The 10,875-nt window shown below is 46.8% G+C and overlaps 1 protein-coding gene across 4 annotated transcripts in view; it reads left to right on the forward strand.

Moving 5' to 3' along the window:
* The window catches only part of RPRD1B (regulation of nuclear pre-mRNA domain containing 1B), a 50,959-nt gene that overhangs the window by 30,724 nt on the left and 9,360 nt on the right, over positions 1-10,875 (forward strand). For 2 of the 4 annotated variants that reach the window (XM_006030480.3, XM_025212173.1), the window contains one exon: positions 3,383-5,944. The exons of 1 other annotated variant lie outside the window; for it this stretch is intronic. In XM_006030480.3, the coding sequence (XP_006030542.1) occupies positions 3,383-3,532 (150 nt within the window). In that variant the 3' untranslated portion in view covers positions 3,533-5,944. One more of the 4 variants, XM_025212171.1, reaches the window with a different exon arrangement.

Here is a 10,875-nt window from a genome sequence, read left to right on the forward strand (position 1 = left end):
CTATGTTGGCTAGCACTATGGAAGAAAGAGACTTGGGGGTCATCATTGACCACAAGATGAACGTGAGCCTTCAGTGTGATGCTGCAGCTAGTAAAGCAACCAAAACCCTGGCTTGAATCCATAGATGCTTCTCAAGCAAATCCCAGGACATCATTCTCCCATTGTACTGTTCGAGCCCCCAAGGTCTGAAATAGCCTGCCATCGGAGGTGGTTCAAGCACCCACATTGAACACCTTCAAGAGGAAATTGGATACTCATCTTGCTGGGATCCTATGACCCTAGCTGACTTCCTGCCCCTGGGGCAGGGGGCTGGACTCGATGATCTTCCGAGGTCCCTTCCAGCCCGAATGTCTATGAAATGGATGAGTACGTTTGCCCCTGAACTCCTGCTGCACTTTAGCCTCATAAGCAGCACATTTGGTTTATGAGCCTGGTTGAACCTCATTGCAATCCCATCCTTCCAAAACATTATACTGTGTATGTTCACGTAGGCGTTTGATATATAACGGTCTGTTATTCCCTCAGCACGGCAAATCTATACAGATTCAAAAGAAGACGCAAAAGGAAATTCTTATTTGTGTGCCTGCTGGAAATTTATATTATCCATTTATACTCCCACTCCAGGTGTAGGAATATTCTGCATTATTATAATTGACTCTCTGGTATTCGTGCTATTCTACTTCAAAGCAGTAAACAGATGAGAACATAAACCCATCACTCATGACTGTAGGAAATTCTCTGCTTTGACATTTGGGGAAGGTGGGAGAATTTCTATCATTGAGAAGACGAAAGAGATTCTGATTAAAGCTGTAAACCCTTCCAAAAGTTGTTTCTCTCTAATAAATGCCCATATTTTCTTCTTCAAAGATGAAGGATTCTGTAGTAAACTGCTCGTCTCTTCCTACCAATTAAGTAAGAAATCAAAGTAAATATTAAAATTGACTGTGTGGAGGCCTGTTTAGCATACTCTTTAAACTATAACTTTTGTTTCTCACAGATTACACCATAGTTTAGAAAGCACTTAAAAATGAAGAGCGAGCAGTTGAAAACATGAGGAAGAGCAAAAGTCGATGGGCCAATATGGATTAAAATAACCATCTTCTGTGTCCATTTGATATCTTAATGCTTTTACCCCATTTTCTGCAGGGAGAGGGCTCTCTCAGGGATCGTGTAACTTTGTGAAGTGGATAAAAATCTTAACCGGATTTTCCAAGTAGACTGAGTTTATTTAACACGTCCGGGTATGAATGCAAGAGACTTCTCAAACAGTCTCAAAGTCCTTGCCAGTCTGTTGGAGTGGGTGTCAGGCGGTTTTCCGGGTTCTCGGGCTGCTCGCTTTCCTCCGTTTTCCACAACAAGGGGTTAGGTGCATCGAGAAACTCCTCTTCAGACTGTGGAATTCGAGGCTGATTTCTCTAGTGTTTGCTTTCTGGGCTTCTGTGTTGGTATTTACTCCTGGGTACCAGGTTCCTGGAAGAAGTCTTTCAAGTGCCCTCCTCAGTATCTGTGGTCCTTCCAGTATGGCCTTTGCTATTGCCGGTTTCTGAAAACTGCCAGTGACTATATTTTTGTTGTTTATCTCTGTCCCTCGATTTTTTTGCATGCACATTTGGTGATCGTGTGCTTAATTCCGAGTTACTGCTAATACATCAGTCTAATGCTAGAGCTGTTATGGTCAGTAATCAGTTGGCTAATACAGTCTAGATAAGCACTAATAATGCAAACTGCCTAACAGTAGTGATTTCTCTTTATCCTCAGCTACTTTTATAGCCCACGAGGGAGTATCTACCTAGATTGGTTTTGATGCCGTTTTTTAAAAGCATAGGGAAGAAAAGAGATTTCTGTGAGCTGGGAGATGACAGCTTTGTCTCTCACATACGTTTTTGGTAGGAGTTGATCTTCTTCTGCTGTAAGGGGGGCACATTGACCTTCTGCAGATAGCTAAACCCCATCCAGCCCTATCACTCGTGTCTGAGGAGACCCTCGCCGCTTTCTGTGCCTGCGCCGTCATTCTAGAGCAGGGTGTAACGATCAATCGAAACACACAAAATAGGGTGGATGGGACAACTTTACAGTCCAAAACGGCTAATTGGAAGCTTGCCGCTCTTAATGGGACTAGCCATCACTACCTTAGTTGGGTCTTGTTCCCTTATGATTGCAGATGAAGTCTCCGTGCTACTTTTTAGGCTTGGCAGAAAGATGGCAAACATGCTTACAAAACTAGAGTATAAGCTGCACTGTTAATTTAGGAAGCAGTTAAAGGAAACCTGTGTGATGCTTTGAGCCCTGTTGCAGCCATGCAACCCAAGGTAATCTGGTTTTTTGTTTTTCAGATTCTCAAATTGATTTCTTAGATGAAGTGTGAAGAGCACGGTGCCTCTAGTAGTGATTAAGCATGCCAGCCACTGAGCTCTCTGCTAGTTTGCAGGGAAACTCGCACCCTAGGGACCACTGGACTGACTTACCAGTAGCAGGTGTATATGTCCAGGAGGGGCATATCCAGGATTTTTCTAAAGGTGGGGTGTGAGAGCAGTGATTGGCACTGCAGGGGCGGCTGCACCCCTGCTCCCAGCCTCCCCCCACCCCAGGGTGGGCAGACTGCACGGTGGGAGCAGCAACTGAGGTCTTTTAAGTTCCTCATCCAGGTAAGTCTTCCCTCACCCCTGCCTTCCTCTCTGCACAGCAGCATGTCCTGTTCCCTCTCTTCCTATTTCACCCCTACCCTGCCTGCTGCTGACCACACTGTGCCCAGCTGATCTGGGGATGAAGCGGAGGTGTCAGAGCTGCTCCTGCTCTGCTCTAGCCAGGCTACATGTGGAGCCCAGCTCAGCTACGGGCAGCGGCGGCACCGGCAGCAGCAGGCAGTTTCCTTCCTCAGTGCCTGCTCCTGGGCTGGCAGGGATGAGGAACTTGCCCGCTGCTGTCACTGTCCCGTCTGAGCCTGACTTCCTGCAGAGCCCAACTGGAGCAGGGAGGAGCAGCTCTGAAGTCTCCCCTGCCGCCACGCACTGGCAGCCTGTAGGCAGGCGAGCGGGGGCAGCAGTGGGGACATGCTGCTGAACAGAGGGGAAGGGGGGGGATTCCTACCCAATTGGGGAACTTAAAATAGTCCCCAGCTGCTACTTCCATGATGCAGTCACCTGAAAGGTGGGGGGAGGGGGTGCCTCCCCCTCTGAATCCACCCCTGGCTCTCGAGTGCTGCAGCTTGTGGAATCCTTGTCAGTTTGTGCCGGGAAAATGAGCTGGGTGAATGTCGACAGCTATTGTCAGAGCTAGTGTTCTGCTTTCTGCTGCAGCCAGAGCTCTGGGAAGCTCAGACCGCATGCGCTGGCATTTATAAAAACCTATTCTTAATCTTCGTTCCCTTGTCTCTTCCCCTCAGGAGTATAAACAGAAGCTCGCTCGGGTAACCCAGGTCCGCAAGGAGCTGAAATCCCACATCCAGAGCCTTCCAGATCTGTCGCTGCTACCCAACGTTACAGGAGGCTTGGCACCTCTGCCGTCAGCTGGTGACCTATTTTCAACTGACTAGGACAAATGGTGCCCACATTTACCAATTCCCCTTAGTACCAGCAGAAGTAAGAAGACTCTCTCTGGTGTTGACTGGAAATCCAGTCTTCCAACGATCTACCATGGGAAGGGACATGCAGACCTATTTTTCAGACTACCAGCTGTGCATGCTCTCTCTCTGTATATTGTCTCATGTTGAGGGGAAGGTGAAGTGCGTGTGTGTGTATGTGTGCGTGTGTGCATGCGTGTGCACCAGTGTGTGCACTCCGAAGAGAGGGGTATAGAGTCCATATATATTTTGAAAAGACGAACCTTACTCACATTTCCTGTACTCAGATTAGTTTCCGTTTGCTCTTAGCACTTGTTACTCCCACAGAAGTCATGAATCGTGTACATATACCTTGGAAGCTTTCAAAGAAATGTTGGACTTGATGACACTTTTTTTTCTCTATAAAAGTATCAGATTATTTCTGAATCAGTTTTGTTTGTTTTAATCTGGTTTCTGAGCTTCATATCCCTGAGCAGTTGAATGGCTAGTGTCCTTTACAGGAGGGCGTGTGCATATGTACTGTACCATACCAGGGCAAGAAGGATGCGACTATACAACCACGGTACACCTGAACCTTTCATTAGACCTGTACTTGCTCTTACTCTTGTAGGAGTTGTACGAAGCTGGTTCCTATTTGGTATGGTGCCTATGTGTATAAAGCGCGACAGTGGGCAATAAAAATGAACAATTTTCTTGTGCTAAGGGATAGTTTCAGAACTTACACTCTGCTGAGCAGTGCAGAACTGGATATTACCCAAGCATAAGTGAAGTCAATTCTGTTCCGGCTCCTTTCTTTTCTTTTTATATTTATACCACATTTATCTTCTCTGTATTATATAATCAAGAAATGTCCATGAAAGTTTTGGTTTAACTGCCACGGTCATGGGATACAACTAGTGATAGCCCATCACTTTCACTTCCTTTGAATTTGAGGATGATTTTATTGTTAACTTAAGGAATTTAGTTTCTTTAGCTTGAACAAAGTGATTTGCTGAACTAAAGTTTAAATGTGGTATAAATATCTTATGTAGAGAGTATCAACATGTGCAGACTTGTACGTGGGCGCACACTCTCTCTGAGCATACACCAGTATACATGCACATATAATGTAGGAAGGTGTGCTTAATTTTGAATCGCATATTAATGTAAGTTGACTTTTTTTTCTTTATATTGGAGAAAACTAAAAACAAAAAATGTACAATGCTCTCGTCTAATACCATGATCATACCAGCTAGTATTTTACAGCTCCCATGGGTGTAGTCAGGTTTAAATTTGTGTGTATTAGCTCTAACAAACAGACCTCTCTGCTCATTGAAAACCATTCCAATCTGGCAATGTATCCTGTTGAAATTCAAACGCCTCTTGCTAAGATATTGTGAGATGCTGGAAACACTTGATCTAGTAATGTAGGTTTTTGTAATACAGAGGCTAAAACTAGTAAGGCTAGCTGTGTTGTATTTGTGCCTCGCTTGTAGTCTTAAACTGCTGTTTTCAAAGGTGTGAGAGGAAACCGATAGAAATATGAAACTCATTCTGTGTGCTCATTAATTTATTTTACAGGGAATTCAGTGACTTTTATTCAGCATTCAGCTAAACTGAATAAACTAGCATCTCTGGCTTAGCTGGCGAAACGTCCGTGTGCTTTTCCATACCGACACTTGCTTTTTTTGGCCCTTTATTGAATTTCTTGCTGCCCATCTCTGGAGTCTGTTTTCCCCTTGGCAGAACTCTCCTCTTCCATGAATTGATGCAATTGGACAGTCCTTTGTCTGAATATTTTTGGACCATTTAAGTGCTATATATTCTCTGCTTTTGCCAAAAAACCCCTCGAACACCCAAACCAAAAGATGCACTTCTGTCCTGTCCCAGCTCAGCAGAGTTAGCCCAAGGCTATATTTCAACTGGTAATCATTTCCGACCAGCAATTGACTGCATAACTGTTATATGACAACAATGAAGCAAAGCTGTCGTAGAACTTAGACAATTGTGTTGGCATCTCAAACTGTGTGGGGCAGATTTTTCTGAGAGAGAGTTGTATTTTTTTAATTGAAATGTTTTGATTTTTTTTCTAAATACATGTGTGTGCGTGAATTGTTTTGGTCTAATTTAAATGAAGTCTTGTGGTTTATAATTTTATTTGGTTTTGCTTTTTGGGCAAAGGGTGCACCTAGTGACCTGAGTGGAGCTTTCTCCAGGTCAAACAGATTTTTCCCCAAAGCGTGTGTCTTTTTTAACAAAAGCTTAAATCTGTACATGAACTGATTTAGGAATTAATTTAGAAGTATAGGCTGCCATTTGTGGCAGCAGTATATTCTGAAATGTCTCATAGATATCTATTTTTGAATAAAGAGGGTGTCGTTGAAAGGCAGTTTGTTTTATTTTTATTTTTCTATCCGCAGACTCAATGTTGCTTTGGCACGCCCTGAATTTTGCTCGATTTAAAGCCGTAGTTTCAACATGCAGCAGCTGCTTGAAGTAGTCTTCACTTTGAAGAGCTCTGTCGCTGTGAAGCATCACTTGAGCTTGACAAATTGACAGTTGCTCTTTAACTGCTTGCAAACCAAACTAATGCATAATTCTCCTAGATCATCACGGCATCAAAGCAGGCTCCTCCACTGGACGATCTTCTGTTTGGAGGGCAGAAGGTTTAGAAGGCAAATCCAATCCATAATTAATCCAAGTTGCACTGAGAAACATGTGTAAATAGCTGCATCCTCTAATTAGAGGTGGGAGCCAGGAATCTGACACCGAAACAGTTCTTGGTGCCTCTGTACTACACTGTCTGCAACCTAGTAGTCAAACGTATTTGCCGTTGAGAAGAGTGTGTGAAAGCAAACATCGCATGGAAGTATGGTATGTGGACCAGGGCATGTATGATGCTATCATGAGGCTCTTCTGTCTAGTTGGCTTACCTAAGGGCTCCTTAAGATGATTTTAGAGCAGACCCACCTCATATCTAACATACCTATCGGGCTTGGAGTTAGAGAATGTCCATAAAACATTTTCCTGGTCTTCAAATTGTATACCAGCTTAGAAAATCCTGACCGAAATTCAGGGCTACTTTCATGACCATGAAAAGCATTTGGGAAATTGGGCACCCTCTTCCAGGGAGTGAGGAAAAAACCCATTCGACTCCCTTCACAGTGAAAATTCATCCTCTCCTGGCAGCCTTAAAAATTAAGGGAAGACTTTGAAAGATGCCAGCAGCAGGTAGGTGCTAGGCTATCTCCCCTTCAAGTTAAAGTAACAAAGTAAAGAAACTTTTGTTTTATTCAAGACTCTGTCTTCTACTCTTCTGTATGCCCTGCAGTGCTGGAGGATGGTACCTGGGCCCAGCGTAGGCTGTAATTAGCTTTCCCCGTTGCTAACCCTGAGCATGCAGGGCTGTTGTGAAAAGCCACTGTAAAACGAGCAGCATGGGGCTTCTTGCACAATAACGTCCTCAAAGGGTAAAGCAGCCTGCAGCTGCCCTTGTGCTTTAGGGAGGGGGTGGGCAAAGGAGATCTGGGCTTTGGTCCCTTCAGTACAATGGCAGGATGGGGCATGTGTAAATCACGGCGCATGAGTGTGTGTCCTGGAAAGGAGGCAGACTCAACGCTTCACCTGCCCAAACCTCTGGCCCCCTCTCTTCTCTGACCACCCTGTAGTCTAGCCATGACCGGATTGCACACAAAACGTGCATTCATCTACGTAGCTCAGTCAGCATCTTGAGACTTTAGTAAACTTTACTCCACTGGCCACATGCATTTCAAAGTGCCCCTTTGAGCACCATTTTCAACATTGCTCGTGCTGCCAATGCCAAACCTAGGTAGTGCCATGTTATAGATGAGGAGCATCCCTAGCTGCATTCAAGTCAAGGATAAGACTTGGGCTCTGAAGGAGAAATCCCCTTTCATGCTGGCAAACAAGTGATGTCATTTTCAAAAATGTGGCCCCAGAAGGCAAGGCAGATCTCAAGATCCTAGGACAGTCGGGCTGGGGGGGCCTCACATCAGTAGTGCAGCCCCCTGCTCGAGGCAGAATCGTCCCGCACTCGACCGTCCCAGCCAAGCGTCTGTCCAACCTGCTCTTGAAAACTCCCCAGGATGGAGATCCCACCGCTTCTCTCGGCAGCCTGCTCCAGTGCTTGACCACCCGCGTGCTCGGTTCCTCCTAATCTCCAACCTCAGCTTCCCCCTCTGAAGCTTGAGGCCATTGCTCCTCTCTCTGTCCCCTTGAGGAAAGCCCATCTCCGTCTTCTCTGCCATTGCCCTTCAGGTATATGAAGACTTATCGAGTGCCCTGTCTTGCAAGGGTGTAGTTAAGACTCTTGTATACTTTTATTTTTTTCTTTTATTTTAATCTTTGTTTAAAAAAAAAAAATTAGCTTTTAATGTTGAAAAATCTGTGACATCCTGTCTGCAGGGAGCTGAAATTTATTTCCCTAATTTGTGTGCCAGTACTCTTGATATTGCCACAGCTCAGTGAATAACCGATACTTTATTGCTGCTCCCCTGCACGGAGGGAAGGCATAAACAATGAGCTTTAATGAAAGTGCAGTTCTTCTCTGAAAAGTGACTTTGTAAAACTTGCATTTTCTTGAACGCGGTGTGTTCAATTACACTTGCTTCAGTGAGCAAAATAAATTGTTCCTGCTCCTTTCTCCTGCTACCCTCTACCACTCAATGGGAGGTAGAAAGGGGCTCTGGCCTGGGCAGAAACAGAACCCGTTTTGGAGTTGGCTTTTAATAGCATGTCTCTTGAACCCATCCAGTACTCCTAACACAAGAACTGCAGCTGCCCAATAACATTAATCTAATCAAAAACATTCATTAAATCCTTTGGCGCAGTATCTACAAATAGTTTTCATTCTTCCAGCTCCAAAGGCAGAATTGTCTGCCTCTCTCTCATGATGTTAGCGACAAAGAATAGTGTTTGATATCCAAACCGGAGCTGGCGTTTGGAAAGCTCTGCTCTACTTCAGAAGTGAAAAAATATGGGAGATGGAAATGACTGAGACACAGCAACCGTGCAACTGTCAGTGGGATCTTTGTGCGTGTTTCTAAACTTAAACGGCAGGTTTCGGCATCTGAGGAGAGCTGTGGTGGACCAAATTTAAGAAAACATAAAAGAAGTCCAGAGTGTCTCTTTTGGATGGCAAATGAATTATTAAGGCAGTGAAACCTTGCCTCGCAATCTGCATAAGCATCCCCTCCAGCACAGTGCTCTGGTTGTAAGATTTGTGATTTGACTTGAGTTGAGTGGCCTTGAAGGCTGTGGGGTTTATTTAGCCCTGGTTTTGCAATTCAACCCTTTTTCCCTTTAGAAGAGAGAAGCCAATATGGACAGGGATGCTCGTTCCCTCATGGATGACTCCAATAAAGAAGAGCTGCAGGAGGTCCAGCTCGATAAAAGTGAATGGTGCAGGACTCGCTGCTGCCAGGGGTCATTCTGTTGATCATCTTTGGAGTTGTCCGCACAGTACGGGCCAATAGCTCCTCATCGCCTTTCCATTAAAGGACGGTTTTCTGATGACAGTGAAGATGCAACAGTGAAGTGTCACGGAGGTGAGACAACCACCCTGGCATCTGCCAGGTAGCTGGAAGTGATGGACTCCCCGGTTAGCGTGCGGCTCGGCTGCCTCTCATATCCCCTTGTATCTCTAGAAGCTGCTGGATCTGGCATAGAGCAGACCAGGGCATTTCCAGGGTAGTTTGCAATGCCAAACTGCGGCATGCTCCAGAGAGAAGGCCTCTGAAGACATCTCTCTTCTACAGTGCCGCTTCTCAGAAGGTACTGGATTTTGTGGAGCATTTTTCCTGGAGAGGGCAACCACTTTGAATTTGCTTCTTGCATGTGCACATATGGACTCATGGGGAAATGGGCCTATAACTGGGCACTGATGATGCCTTGAAACACTGTTCTGTGCTCCAGCCTCTCTGGCTGTGGTGACCAGATCCTCGAGACCCACCAGGTCCTAACGTGGTGACATCTCTTGCTGGATGTCCCCGGGTCGGGGGACAAGCCGGGGAAATGAAAACGCCTGGGGCACTAGGAAGGCAGTTGGACGGGGTTGTGTCATGATCTACTTTCCTTTTGCCTCGCAGCTGAACTGCAAGCTTCTGCCATCGATTCCTGTTACACTCCGAGGACGGGATGTCTGACCTGTCGTGTTGGTGGCAGAGGGTGACTGATGGCCCAGGCCGCTGCCCTAGCCACACGTGGTGTCTGGGGTATCCTGGGTCTGTCAAGGGCTGAGGGAGCAGATCGTGTGGATGTCGGGTCCCTGTTGCATTCTCCCTGCCTCTGCCGTGTTTGTCCTTTGGCACAGAGTGGGCTGCAAAGGATTTTCCTCCTAATCCCTCAAAAGCAGCTTTTTGCAGCTTCCTTGATAGTGCTGGCAGGGGGTGTTGTTATCTTAGGAGGATGGATGACTTCTGATGGGTTTTCTGTTTCCTTTCAATTAGCTGTATTAGTAGCAGGGGAAGAAGGGGACATATCTCCTGGCTGGTTTCCCTGCACTCATGTTGCTGTGGTTACTGGTTTTTTTACAGAGGTACCTGGTGCCAAAGAGTTGCAAACACCACCAGCCAAATGTGCCACCTGCAACAGCTAGCAATTTAGGTATAATCTTCTCCGATTTCCAGGAGGGTAGAGAGAGCCCAAGTGCTGCAGCAGGGGAGCAGCAGTGAGACTAGCAGGCTCTGCTGACTCCAGCTTTGTCTTCTGTGGCTTTCTCTGGTTGCTGGCAGGAGTTGTGTCCTGGGCCACGTCGCTCCAGAGCAGAGACCAAGTGTCAAGCCAACAAGGAAGCCAGGTGTGCGAGCTCTGCGGGGCTCCCCGAGAGCCTTCCCATGCTTCTCTGGGCTCCCTTTGCAATGCCACGCCAGTCCTGCATGGCCAGGGCCTTTATCTAGTCGGCCAAGCCTGTTCTTGGCTCCTGCCACCGCCTACCAGTTGAGGGGAATGCAGGGACCGGGGGGGCACGGAGCAGGTGGCCTTGTGTCCTGCTCCCTGTCAGCATAAGGGTAACAGCCCCTTTGCTGGCCTCAAATGTTCACAAGCAGCCGGTCCCTAGCACAGGTGAAGGAAGCACAGCAGCTTCCTTCCAAGTAGGTAGCGCCCCTGAGCCGACGGCCAGCGCCGCGCCGCGCCGCGCTCCGCTCCTAGCATTGCTCTCCCAACTGTCCCTGGCAGGAGTTCAGGGCCCAGGCCTCTGGGAAACGTTAGTGAGCCCGTGCTTGGGGCCAGGGTGGTGGCGGAGGGCAATGTCATCGAGAGCGGCAGGGGGAGAAGGGGAAGGTTGGCGGGTGAGCAGCCCCTCGCTGCGGCAGGGT

The sequence above is a fragment of the Alligator sinensis genome, unplaced genomic scaffold, assembly GCF_000455745.1.
Source record: "Alligator sinensis unplaced genomic scaffold, ASM45574v1 scaffold1032_1, whole genome shotgun sequence".
NCBI lineage: Eukaryota > Metazoa > Chordata > Crocodylia > Alligatoridae > Alligator > Alligator sinensis.